Source organism: Carettochelys insculpta, chromosome 18 (genome assembly GCF_033958435.1).
Source record: "Carettochelys insculpta isolate YL-2023 chromosome 18, ASM3395843v1, whole genome shotgun sequence".
Classification (NCBI taxonomy): domain Eukaryota; kingdom Metazoa; phylum Chordata; order Testudines; family Carettochelyidae; genus Carettochelys; species Carettochelys insculpta.
Window position 1 is genome coordinate 21,212,853 of NC_134154.1, and position 14,134 is coordinate 21,226,986.

The 14,134-nt window shown below is 42.0% G+C and overlaps 1 protein-coding gene across 2 annotated transcripts in view; it reads right to left on the bottom strand.

Annotated features, from left to right (window-relative positions):
* GLT1D1 (glycosyltransferase 1 domain containing 1) overlaps window positions 1-14,134 on the bottom strand; it is a 124,950-nt gene that overhangs the window by 68,288 nt on the left and 42,528 nt on the right. For both annotated transcript variants that reach the window (XM_075012997.1, XM_075012996.1), the window contains exons 5-6: window positions 1,840-1,876; window positions 915-971 (exon numbers count right to left, since the gene is read on the bottom strand). In XM_075012997.1, the coding sequence (XP_074869098.1) occupies window positions 915-971; window positions 1,840-1,876 (94 nt within the window). The remainder of the gene's footprint in view (window positions 1-914; window positions 972-1,839; window positions 1,877-14,134) is intronic.

Here is a 14,134-nt window from a genome sequence, read left to right on the forward strand (position 1 = left end):
GCCCGCAGCGTTCTATCTCTTCCCCTTCAGGTATAACACCTCTTTCAACACTGTTCTGTCAACAAAACAGCCATGTAGATGCTCCAGCGCTCTTTTGTTGACAGAGAAGGCTTCTGGTTCATCGGGCTGCCCTGTCTGCAGAGCTTCTGGTCAGCCATTCTGTTGAGAGAGGGACAAGTAGTCTGGCTGCTCTCTGTCAACACAGTGGATTGCTCTTTTGATCTGCTTTTATATGTAGATTTGATCTGTCAACAGTCATTTTGCCAGGAAATCGCTTCTGACAGTGACTTCTGTCAACAGATGCTTCTCATGTGGGTGTATTCATGGAATATACGCACAAATACTGAGTGACATCTGACCTCTCCAAGTCAAGGATTAGGCTCACTAGGGGGGTTAGGTTGCAAAAGTTTGAACCGCTATTTCAGATACCCTACCCAACTCTTCTGTCAAAGTCATAATGGCCTCCATCACACTCCTATTTATCACAAGCCTGGTCAGCTGTGTAGGCATTGCTCATAAGTGAAATTCGTGTTGCTTCCAATTAAATTTCCAGGGAATATTTTTCCTTATCTTATAGCTATTTCAGTGTCTGATGCAATTTCATATTCGTCAGTTTAAGCACAACTAGCAGCGCTACTTTGCAGCTGTAATTAACAAGCAAGGACAGGATTCTGACTGCATGATTCTAGCGAGCACTGTTTGTCCCTCGTTTTTAAGAAGACTAAAACCATAACCATATAACAGATTAATTACGTATTCTAAGATCCCCTCCAGAATGAAGACAAAACAGAAAATAATTCAAACCCATACCAGGAATATAGACCGAAAATTGTTAATTAGAGGAAGAGGCAGCACGTGTGAACTATGATCTTCATGAACTTTGTTCAGAAGCATAAAGCAGTTTTACATTTTACCTGCACTTTGTAGAAATCTCTTCCAGTTAAAAGTTGCACTGGGTGTGGTCATAATACCTAAATTCAGAGGAAGAAAAGGGCATTGTATTTTATTATACCCACAGTGGCAGTACTATAGCTCTTGAAGTCTTGTACTGAGTGAATACTGTCTTTGTCAAATATTCTAATCACACTTCCAGTTGCTCCCACTTCAAGCCCTTACTTTCTCACCTAAATTTTGTTGCCTAAAATTCCTGTAGCATTCAGTTTGGTTGTTCCAATTTAGATTCCAATAGTTACACCTTGGGCCAAATGCAATACGAGAGTGCAACTCCATGGAAGTCCACAGAGGCAGGCCTACTTGCACCAATGTTGATTTGGCCTCTTAATGCAATGTGGTTTTTTAGGATCTCTCATATGTAGATTTTACTTTATTGGAAAATCATCTGGATTGTTCTGAAACAAAAACCAAAATATCATGGAATAGAACATCATGGCCAAATCCTTTGATGTTACTGTCAAATTATATAAATATTTAATCTTTCCACCTCTTTTGCAATGTTCCTGCTAATCTTTTCTACCCATGTGCAGATTGTTTCCATCCATGTGTGGAATAATTTTTTCTACATGCATCGAAGCATGTCCAAATGTGTACCACCAATAAGAACACAAAACCCAACTGCTAACCACGTAGGGAGTATGTGAATCTCTCTTGAGTGGATGCACAGGCGTACAGCTTACAGGAAGCACTGGTCTATGGGTAAAATCCTGGTCCACTGAAGTCAACCCCCAAACTCTGACTCCAGTGGAGCCAGGCTTTCATCCTGTGGCTGTTTCAGAAAGACTTCTGTATTGCCTGAAAAATGCACGTAAGTAGACATCACAAGGGTAGTGAGTAGCAAGCTTCAAAACAAGCACATACCTTTCAGAATATTTCAAAACTTACCTTGAGTTTGGATGTATATTTTGCTTCTAGCATCTGGCTTTAAAGAAAGGAAAGAGTAAATTTCAAAAACTCTTCAGACTCAAAATAATCTTGTGCAGTAGTACACTCCACTACAAAGTTGCCCTTTGAGTTCTGAGAAGCAAAAGAGCCTAGATATATTTCTAATAGCTTTTGACCATCAAAAAGGAACACTTTTGCAAGGTCAAATGCACAGGATGGGTGATTTGAATTAGGTTTGATCAATCTTTATAGTATCCACCAACCGATTTTACAATTTGATATAATTACCAGATTAATATAAACCCTACTTTTTCGATTATGGCACTGACACTATTGGCATCCATTAGTTTGCTCATTGCACAGAGAAAGGGAGATCTATTTCCTGAGAAGAGATTCGCGGCAGAAGTCAGGCTGTAATTTCCAAAAACACTGGGACTAACAAGAAAGCCATAATTGATTAAAAAGGCACAGAATTAGTCTTGTCTCAAAACATGGACTTTCAAACATACCAGACTGAAAACTAAATCCACTTTTTTTCTCATAGCATCTTTTGTCAAAGACCGCTGAATGGAAGTTGACCAACACAGCTATTCTGAAATGATTGTTCCACTATAGCTATTCCGGAGTAACTCTCCTCTGTGGACTGTACCCTGCGCTATAGCTGTTTCCACCATGTAAACAAAGCCTGCATGTTCAAACAAGGGCTTGCTCCTTCACAGCCTACCTTCTCACTATAATTGATTCTTTAGCAATTCAGGCTGTAAAATATGCATTTTTCTCTTGAAAACAGCCAGATAGGCCTTTGGTCAGATCCCCTCTACAAAAAGGCATTGCAAAACAGCAACATCCGTACAAAGCTTTGTGACCATACAAACATGAGAACATCTCAAAAGAGCCATGAAGTTCAGGTCTGGCTGCACTTGTGTAGTTAGTCTACGAATTCTGCTAAGACGTCTTGGGAAGCTTCAGAGTTTCAAAGTGCACAAAAGAGATGTTTTCTATGTTAGAGGCAAATATATACCCTTTCTTTGCAGCAGGCTCTACTAGCCAGAGAGGGGCAGGCACAGGCTTAGATTTGGAGGGGAAGGTGCACTTCTGTGAAGTACAGCTCATTGGTCTGTAGTTTGTGCCTCTACAGCATGGGGCCTAAAGATCAGCCACCATGCAGACCATCCCATCCGTCCTCTTTTGGTTAGTACAGGCCTCAAAGCTGTAGTATTGCTGGGCTAGTGCTTGCCTAAATACTTCAGATTTCTGTGGTGAAGAGTTGCCCACTGGAGCAGAAATTCCCTGTTACCCAAAGAGTGACATCCCCAGATAAAGGCAATTTAGGATGGTCATCTCTATGAGCAGACTGTGATCCTGTGCATCACTAACCCCTAAGGCTATCCTTCCTGGGCCTGAGCCTATGAAATCACAAGTGCCAGAGAGCGACTTCATGGCAGGAAAAGAAACCCAATTTTCAGAAGAATGCCCAGATTCAAACAACAATGTGAAACAACAGCACGTATTGTGACAGGCCCTCTCCACAGCTCAGACAAGACATTGTCTTTCAATTAGTGAAAACTAACAGCAATGGAAAAGAGAAGGAAAGTAATTCAGGAGGCAGCGGTATCTCATTAGCATGAACTAGCCAGTCAGGGAGTCAGAAGTTTGCTGGAAGTCTCTGAACTGACCACTTCGCACACATGCCTCAGACAAAGACTAGTGTAAATAAAGGGGGAGGCGAGGGCTAACAAGAGTTATGCTGTCTAGGATACTGCATGAATAAGGGCATTCTTTAGTCATGGGCTGCACCCTAGAGACCCTGTTTGGATATTTGTATTCTGTAGGCTGCTCTACAGACTGTGTATGAACACTCTTATTACAAGGACTCTAAATGCCCCCTGAATCCGCCAGCCCCAACAGCTTTAATAGGTATGCAGCAACATAAACACATCTCTAATGTGTCAATGGCAAACTCCCTGTAATGGGAGCAGTGAGGCTTCTGAAAGTCTCACCCTTCCATGTCCGCACACAGAGCAGATAACTTCAATACGTATACATGCAAAGGACCCCATGCTCAGCTGGTAGAAAGTGGAGAAGTGGCACTGAATCTGGTTTACCCTACCTGGTGATCTAATCCAGACATTTCAAAGACTTCATTGAAACTGGAAATAAGCAAAGCAATTCCAAGACCAAAATCAGAGTTAACCTTTCTTACTAAAACAAAAACCACAAGCGTTGCCAAAAGCCCCACATGTATTTATATATTTTATGATGCTCTGCATACAGACTAGACTTTCTTGGTTTAGTATTTCTTCTTTTACTTGCTTGAAATACCACAGCTGCTTAGGGTCTAGTATGTCACTTGCTTAACAGCTAAACTACAAACCCAATGAGTGTACAAAAATACAAAGCTAAACATAAATTTAAGTTAGGTAGTGAAGTGGAAAAGGGCAATAAAGAACATACTGTAATCTAGAGTATTCTTTATCAGAGCACCTCAGGAGAGTGCACCACCTCAAACTTTAAGTTTTCTGCTGTCACCAGACTAGGCATTCATGCTGAAACAAAGATTAATAAACGGTGCATAGGGGAACTGTAAATGGAGTTGAGATTACAAAAGGCTGGTTGTTGTTTAAGACCCCAAACTCTTTATGTTTAATCTAATTTGTCAAGGACACAACAATCTCAGAATCTAGTCAGTTTCAATGGAAACGTTAAAGTGTGTCCCATGATAATGTGTGTTCAAATTGTATCTCCTAATTTAAATTCTTATTAAACATCCACAAAATGACACACCCTCATTTTAAAATTAACTAGATTTTATGTCACAAAACCTGGTTGAAAGTGTCAGATCAAAGAGGTCCAACCTATATATCTTGGGCTATACATTAGAATCATATGACTGAAAGGGACCTCAGAAGGTCATCGAGTCCAGCCTCCTACTTCAAGCAGGATCAACCCCAACTAAGTCATCCCAGGCATGACTTTGTCAAGTGGGAACTTAAAAACCTTTAGGGATGAAGATTCCACAACTTCTCTAGGCAATGCATTCCAGTACTTCACCATCCTGCTGGTGAAGTAGTTCTTCCTAATATACAACCTACTTTTCTCCTTCTGTAACTCCACATCACTGCTCCTTGTTCTGCCATCTGTCATCACTGAGAGTAGTTTCTCTCCATCCTCGTTAGATTTCCCTTTCAGGAAGTTGAAGGCTACTATTAAATCACCCCTCAGTCTTCTCTTCTGCAAACTACACAAGCCCAAATCCCTCAGCCTCTCCTCATAGGTCATGTTCTCCAGCCCTTTAATCATTTTTGTTGCGCTCTGCTGAACCTGCTCCAGCACATCCACATCCTTTCTATACTGGGGTTCCCAAAACTGGATGCAATACTCCAGATGTGGCCTCACCAGTGCCAAATAGAGGGGAACAACAACTTCTCTAGATCTGCTCACAATGCTCCTCCTAATGCACCCCAATATGCCATTATCCTTCTTGGCTACAAGGACAGACTGTTGACTTTCATCCACCATAATCCCTCGGTCCCTTTCTGCTGTACTGCTGCTTTGACAGTCGGTCCCCAGCCTATAACAATGCTTGGGATTCTTCCATCCCAAGTGAAAGACTCTGCACTTCTCCTTGTTGAACCGCACCAGCTTTCTTTTGGCCCAATCCTCCAATTTAGCCAAGTCACTCTGGATCCTCACTCTACCCTCCAACATACCTACCTCTCCTGCTAGCTTGGTGTCATCTGCAAATTTGCCAAGAGTGCAATCCAGCCCCTCATTCTGGTCATTAATAAAGATGTTGAACAACACTGGCCCCAGAACCAAGACTTGGGGCACTCCACTTGAAACTGACCGCCATCCAGATATTGACCCCATGACTACTACCCGTTGGGCCTGACTGGCAAGCCAGCTTTCTATCTATCTTACAGTCCATGTATCCAATCCATATACTAGGCAAAGTAAGTTGACCACAGATATGCAATTCAAGCTACGGCAACTGCCTAACTAAAACTGACATATCTGCGCTTGGCTAACTTGGCTGTCTATTCTAGGGAAGGTTGACAGTAGAATTTCTGCTGTTGGCCTCCCTTACTCCTTGTGTCTTGCGTGAAATACAAGACTCAACTGTGATCCCTGAGAGTTTTATTTCATGCGTCAATTCTAGAAGTATGAAATTGAAGCCCAGAAAATTGACCATGAGCAGGTTGATTTTCCAGGGTAGTACAGACGTAGCTTTAGTGGCTCTTTGGGGGGATGTGAAAATTCACCATTGGTCTGTTTGACGTATGTACAGGTTGAACTGCTCTAAACCTGGACACCCTTGGGTTCAGCAACATCTGCAATCTGGAAAGACCATGAAATTTCCTAAATCACAGACCCCCAAAGGCCAGAGACCAGGCAGTTGGGAGCCCAGCTGCAACCGGAAGTCCAGCTGGTGGCAGGAGGGCCGATGGTTGTGAGCTCTGCCAGGGCTGGGAGCCCTGCTGGGTCAGCAGTAGCAAAGCTGGCAGCCCTCGCAGCCCAGCTGTGCCAGCACCAGTGGGACCAGAGGCCAGCACCCTGGCCAGATAGGCAGCAGCAGGGCTGGCAACCTTGCTGAGGCCAGGAGCTCAGTCAAGCCAGCAGCAACAAGGCTAGTGGTGACCTCTTCTGGTCGAGTAAATTCCCTTATTCTGGATCAGTCAGGTCCACAGCAGGGAGGTCCAACCTGTACTTATACTTAAGTGACTCTTTGGGGGCGTGAAAATTCACTATTGGTTTGTTCCTTTGAGGACCTGGCTACTCAAGGGAGATTAAGGTCAGAAAGGACCATTAAGATGATGTAGGCTGTGAAACTCATTAATATATGCATCTAGCTTGTATCTTGTTGAGCTACATCGTGTTTTAGAATGACATCCAATACTGATTTAAAGATGTTAGCTTTCAAGTCTGTAGGCTCCAGTGGGAACTTCTGCTGCTCAGAACCTTGTAGAATGTACTTGCAAGTTACAAAATTAGCCCCTTTTTATTTAGCATGAACACCAGATTCAATTTCACTGTACTGTACTATATTTATTGCACAAAGATGATTATATTGACACAGCTTTTTAAACCATTTCTTGATTCAGCCCCTTTTGAAAGACTGTGTCGCAGAACTATCAGATATAAACTCAGAGCCTTATCTTACTGTCACCAACAGAATGTGAATTTCACATTTCCATATATATTATAGAAGGCTCTGTCTCAGACAATATACAAAAATATTTAATTCTCTAACAAAAACATAAAAAATCATTATGCCACAAGAGTTTAGCAGCTTTAGGTGAGAGAATGTGTGTTACAGAAGATCTAAATTCTATTTCTGCATTTTACACTGGCCTTAATCGCATCCAATGTGCACCAGATAATGGTAGACAGTGCATGATCAATGACCGTATGCACTCAAATTCATATACCATAGGGCTTTACTCTTATGTCTTGACTGAAAATATTCTGCAACATGTAAGAACGTGCAGAATGGCACTCCCACACATTTGGAAGGAACTAAAATAGGGACAGTTTCAACTCTTTTGCTCCTATCCTTGATCCCAGTTCAGCAAAGCATTCAAACACAATTGAATCAGTGAAGTGAATGGGACTGACATATTTAACGTTAAGGAGCTAGTTAAGTGCTTCACCATGTCATGGCCCTCAAAATATTTTTCTAATAGGTGTATATATTTTGCTCCTGAGAGGAATGTGACTATAACGAGTAAACAAAGGGGGAAAATTGGGGATAGGGGGAATGAAACTGGCCACATAATTTTTTTCCTTTAAAAAAAATGGGAAGGCAAATACTTGAGTGGTAATAAAATTGCCATTGAAAAGCATTTTTTCCCACTGAGATTAATTTGGAATAACAAAATGATCATAACCACAGCATCTTCTATAATATTCATTCACTTGACTATGAAATGCTAAGGGAGATTAGGCAGGCAATCAAAATAAAAAACTCAGTAATAGTAGTGGATTTCAATTATCCCCATATCGACTGGGAACATGTCACCTCAGGACGAGATGTGGAGATAAAAGTTAAATGATTGCTTCTCAGAGCAGCTAGTACAGGAAACCACAAGGGGAAAGGCAATTCTTGATTTAGTTCTGAGTGGAGTGCAGGATCTAGTCCAAGAGGTAACTGTCACAGGACCCATCGGACATAGTGACCATAATATAACAACACTTAACATTGCTGTGGTTAGAAGATCATCTCAGCAGTTCAATACTGTGGCATTAATTTCAGAAAGAGGAACTATGCAAAAATGAGAAGGTCAGTTAAACGGAAATTAAAAGGTACAGTGACTAAAGTGAAAACCCTGCAAGTGGCATGGAACTTTTCAAAGAGATCATAATAGAGGCCCAATTTAAATGTATACTCCAAATTAAAAAACATAGTAAAAGACCCAACAAAGAGCCACTGTGGCTTAACAGCTATGTAAAAGAAGTGGTGAGAGATAAAAAGGCATCTTTCAAAAGCAGAAATCAAATCCTAGTGAGAAAAATAGAAAGGAGCATAAACACTGACAAATTAAATGTAAAAATATGATAAGAAAAGCCAAAAAGGAGTTTGAAGAACAGCTAGGCAGAAATTCAAAAAGCAGTAACAAAATGCTTTTTAAGTACATCAGAAGCAGGAAACCTGCTAACCAACCAGTGGGACCCCCTAGATGATCGAGATACAAAAGGGGGTACAAAAGATGGCAAAGTCATTGCAGAGAAACTCAATGAATTCTTTGCCTCGGTCTTCATTACTGAAGATGTTAGGGAGATTCCCAAACCTGAGCCGTCCTTTGTAGGTGACAAATCTGAGGAATTGTCTAAGATTGAGGTGACATTAGAGGAGGTTTTGGAACGGATTGATAAACTTAACAGTAACAAGTCCCTGGGAACAGATGGCAATCACCCAAGAGTTCTCAAAGAACTCAGATGTGAAATTGCAGAACTATTAGCTGTGGTTTGTAACCTATCCTTTAAATCAGCTTCTGTACCCCATGACAGGAAAATAGCTAATGCAATGCCAATATTTTAAAAGGGCTCTAGAGGTGATCCTGGCAATTACAGACCAGTAAGTCTAACATCGGTACCGGGTAAATTAGTTGAAACCATAGTCAAGAATAAAATTTTCAGACACATACAAGAACATAATTTGTCAGGTAAAAGTCAGCATGGTTTCTGTAGAGGGAAATCATGTCTTACTAATCTATTAGAGGTCTTTGAAGGGGTCAACAAACATGTGGATAAGGGGCATCCAGTAGACATAGTGTACTTGGATTTCCAGAAAGCTTTCAACAAGATCTTTCATCACAGGCTCTTATGTAAATTAAGTTGTCATGGGATCAGACGGAAGATCCGTTCATGGATTGAGAACTGGTTAACAGACAGGAAACAGAGGGTAGGAATAAAGGGTAAATTTTTGGAATGGAGAGGGGTAACTATTGGTGTTCCCTAAGGGTCTGTCTTAGGACCAATCCTATTCAATTTATTCATAAATAATCTGGAGAAAGGGGTAAACTGTGAGGTAGCATAGTTTACAGATGACACTAAATTGCTCATGATAGTTAAGATCAAAGCAGACTGTGAAGAACTTCAAAAGAATCTCACAAAACTGAATGATTGGGCAATAAAATGGCAAATGAAATTTAATGTGGATGAATGCAAAGTAATGCACATTGGAAGAAATCTCAAATATGCATACACAGTATGATGGGGGCTAATTTAGCTATAACTCATCAGGAAAGAGATCTTGGAGTTATCATGGATAGTTCTCTCAAAACATCCATGCAGTGGCAGTCAAAAAAGCAAACAGGATGTTAGGGATCATTAAAAAAAAGGGACAGAGAATAAGACAGAGAATATCTTATTGCCCTTATATAAAACCATGGATGGTATGCCCACATCTTGAATAGTGCGTACAGATGTTGTCTCCTCAGCTCAGAAAAGATATATTAGAAAAGGTTCTAAAAAGGGCAACTAAAATGATTAGGGGTTTGGAACAGGTCCCTTATGAAGAGAGATTAAAGAGACAAGGACACTTTAGCTCAGAAAAGAGGAGACTAAGGGGGGATATAATAGAGTTATATCAGATTATGAGTGGTGTGGAAAAAGTGAACAAGGAAAAATTATTTACTTGTTCCCATAATATCAGAACTAGAGGACAACAAATGAAATTAATGGGCAGCAGGTTTAAAACCAATAAAAGGAAGTTCTTCTTCACACAGTGCACTTGTGGAACTCCTTACCAGAGGAGGCTGTGAAGGCTAGGACTATAACAGGGTTTAAAAAAGAGCAAGAGAAATTCGTGGAGGTTAGGTCCATTACTGGCAATTAGGATGGATAAGGAATGGTGTCCCTAGCCTCTGTTTGTCAGTAGCTGAAGATGGATGGCAGGAGAGAGATTGCTTGATCATTACCTATTCGGTCCACTCGCTCTGGGGCACCTGGTATTGGCCACTGTCAGCAGACAGGATACTGGGCTGGATGGACATTCTTATGTACTTAGATCAGGCTCAGCAACCTTTCTGAGGCAGACTGCTAGATCTGACTTTTTGACCTCCATGTATGGTCTTAATACGGGTGATACTTTCTAAAGTCACTAACAGTCCTACTTATAATTGCTTCATTAATAAACACATTAAGATACAGAGCTTTACCACCTAGGTGCTGGCTGGTGGCATTAGCTGGTCTTTTGTTAAGCCACAGGCAGCATGGCTTTGAGCAAGTTCCCGGCTGCTCAGGGCAGTTGGGATGGGGCTGAGCTCTTGCCTTAAAAGCAATGAAAATTAGCTTGTGTGCTACTCTTGGTGCACATGCCACAGGTTGCTGACCCAGAACTTAAATTATGTGTGACTCAGAAGTAGTATTGTGTATTTTATAATTAAAGACAATTTATCCAATACAGTAAAAACAGTTTGTTGGAAGATATGACACTCTGAGTACCACACAACTTCTAATATTTGCTAGGAAATTAAATTTTTAATTTACTGACCAATAAAGACCACACTGGAGGAGTGACACAGCTCACATCAGCATGAAATAATGCGTAAAGAATCATAATAGTCTGAGAGGAATAGCACTTGTATTTCTCAGCGTTTGTAGTTGAAATGTCCATGTCCTGTTGTTTTCTTTTGAGGATCAGGTATGCTAACAGTACTTAAAGTCAGGTGACCAGTTTAGGCCTTGAAAGATCCTTCTCAATCACAGACTTCCTGTGTGCTCTTAGACAGGTTACTTACCCCCACCCCCCACCAAGAAAAGAAAAGGAGAGAGAGAGATAACAGCAGTGCCCTGCCTTACAAGAGTGTGGGGAGGATGAATTCATTAGAAGATGGTAAAGCAATCTATGATCACCACTACCATGGTGACAGGAGCCTTGAGTGCCTAAAGTACTTGAAGTACTTATTTACAAAAGCAATTAGATGTGTAATTACTAATATATTAGTTGCTATTAGCTAACATTCGCTATGCTAAGATAAAAATGAATTGCCTAAGGTTACCAAGGTAGCCAATGTCAGAACCAAGGTTTACTTCAGAGTCCAAATTTACTCCTTTCCCCTAATTTTGTACAACTGTTTGTCTTCTTCAAGTATAAGATCTTTGGGAAAGGGACTATGTCTTTATGTGTTTGTCTAGTGCCTAGCACACTGTGGTCAATACCGGCAACAAATACCATTACCACACATCTCTTTGGGTGTCCTTTTAATAAACATTACAAAAGCAGATTAAAATCAATTAATGTTGAAGAAACCATAGACTGCATTAGTGAGCAACATTAAACTGTTTGGATAAACAGTTTTCTTTTGGTGGAAGGTATGATGGGGAAGCAAAATCTAAGGGAAATGATTGCATGATTATGGAAATTAATATTGAAGAGATGGTACCTGCAGTTAATTCCTACAGCTGTTGGGCAGTATTAGATCAGAAATAAGGGAACACGTGGAGAGGAGATGGAGAAGGAATGAATTATTAGGGACAAATACTCTTTTAAGAAATGCCTGGAGTCAGTCATATTGCAGCTTATTCAGTCAGGCTAGGACATGCAAACGGTGCCGGTATCCCAAGTTCATTCACGGAGTGAACAGTTCAGGTGGCAGCCAAGGGATTCCTCTTGCTCTTTGTAGACCAGTTCCTAAAAGAACTGCTGTTTCAATGAATGAATGAATATACAGGATCAAGTTCTGGCACACTGTAGGGGAGACTCCCAAACAAACTTGCAATGATGTAAAACAGTGGTTTCAAGCACCTTTATTTGGCTCAAAATCATTCCCTAAGTAGTTTTGTACCACCTGCAGCAACCAGAGAGCAGAGTTACTACACTAACCCCTTAGGGCTTGTCTCCACGAAAAGGAAAGATCAACACTGCAGCAATCGATTCCCCAGCAGTTGATTTAGGAAGTCTAGTAAAGACCCACTAAATCAATCACCAATCATTGTCCTGTTGATTCCAATATTGCAGCAGAACAAGAGGAGTAAGGGAAGTGGACAGAAAAGTTACTTCTGTCTATTCCCTCAAAGAGTGGACCTTACAGTACGTAGATCTAGGCTATGTTAATTTGAGGTGTCCCCTCTGGTGTGGGGGGACTTGTTGTGTCTCTTTGGGGGCAGTTTGTGCACCTTTGGTCCTCACCTGGCACTCAGCTCTCACCTGTGGCTCCAAGAAGCTGTAGCATGTGCAGCAGTGACACCCCAATAAGCTGCTTCAATAGGCGGACTAAACTAGGTGAGGGTAACTGACAGGTCTGGAACCTTCAGTGAGATACGGACTTGCCTACCCCAGCATGTGAAGTTGGCTCCGGTGGACTGGACGGATGACATCAACAGTGAGACCTAACAACCAGGAAGGCAGCTCTGAAACGCTCTGGGGAGACCAAAGGGCATCACAAGGCACCGAAAATGGCATGGCCATCCACTGCAGCCTAGGAAGTCTGCAGCCGTGTTGACTTCGTATACTACTGGAACCAGGCTTCTGAGGCTGAGAGAGAGGAACTGCCCCTGTGCAACAGTTTTCCCATTTTAAACATTTTCCCGCACAGGTTCTTTGCGCATTCTCATCTCTCAAATCAGTCTACTTTATTAGTCTACATCTTCTGTTTACTTCGAAGTCCTGCGGTGATGTGGGAGGGGTGAAGAGACAGGTGGAGGTGACCACTGGGAGTTGTAGCTCCAAACCTGCATGTAGGCAGCCTGTGGACTTCGGTCTCTCAACTCTGACCCCGGGACAACAAAGGAGTTCGGCAACATCCCAGGTGACTGAACAGGACTTCTTAGGAGCAGCACTGCTCATCCTCAAATGACAGAGGGGACTAGAAAAGGTGTCCCAAAAATTGCTTGTCCCAACCAAACTCGCCAGCATGCCACAGCTGGCAATTTTACCCTCACAGAGGTTGAAAAAGAGTGAAAAGAAAGATGATATTTGGAGCATGGTACGTTTGCACCTTCTTGGATGGGGAGAACACTATGAGGCCTGAGAGAAGAATGGCCCTCATAGCAAGAGAACTGGCACACTATAACATTGACATAGTCGCACTGAGCGAGACCAGACTTGCAGAGGAAGCACCCATCTACGAATTGAAAGGTTACACCTTCTTCTGGAAAGACAGGCCAGAAAATGAAGACAGAATCCATGGAGTGGGACTTGCCATCAAAACATCACTTCTGCACCAGCTTCTTGACCTACCAACTTGCATCAGTGAATGTTTGATCACGCTCCACTTCCCCCTTAACCCCTCTTGCCATGTTACATCATCAGCGCTTATGCCCCCACTCTGACCGACAATGGTGAAGCAAAAGAGAGTTTCTACAAGGAACGTGACTGTCTTGTGAAAGCAACTCCTCCAAGTGACAAGCTTCTCCTGTTGGATGATTTCAATGCCAGAGTTGGCAAGGACTGTAGGAACTGGAAAGGGGTGCTGGGGCATCATGGCGTTGGTAACATGAATGCCAATGGCCTTCTTCTGCTGAGCTCGTGTGCAGAAAATGACCTCACAACTACCAACACTCTCTTCAAGCAGGCCAATAAATACAAGACCACATGGATGCACCCAAGATCAAAACAGAGGCACCCAATTGACTATGTTATCGGTCACCAGCGAGATATTTGTGATGTTAAGATCACCAGGGTCATGTGGGGAGCTGAGTGCTGGACTGATCAAAGCCTCCTCATATCTGTTCATATGCTGCACATCACACCTTTGCACCACAAGAAGCTCAAGGTTGTCAGACCCTCCTTCAACATCGGAGAGCTGCAGCTTATTGGTCATCATAAGCAATTTGCAGCCCACCTTGACAT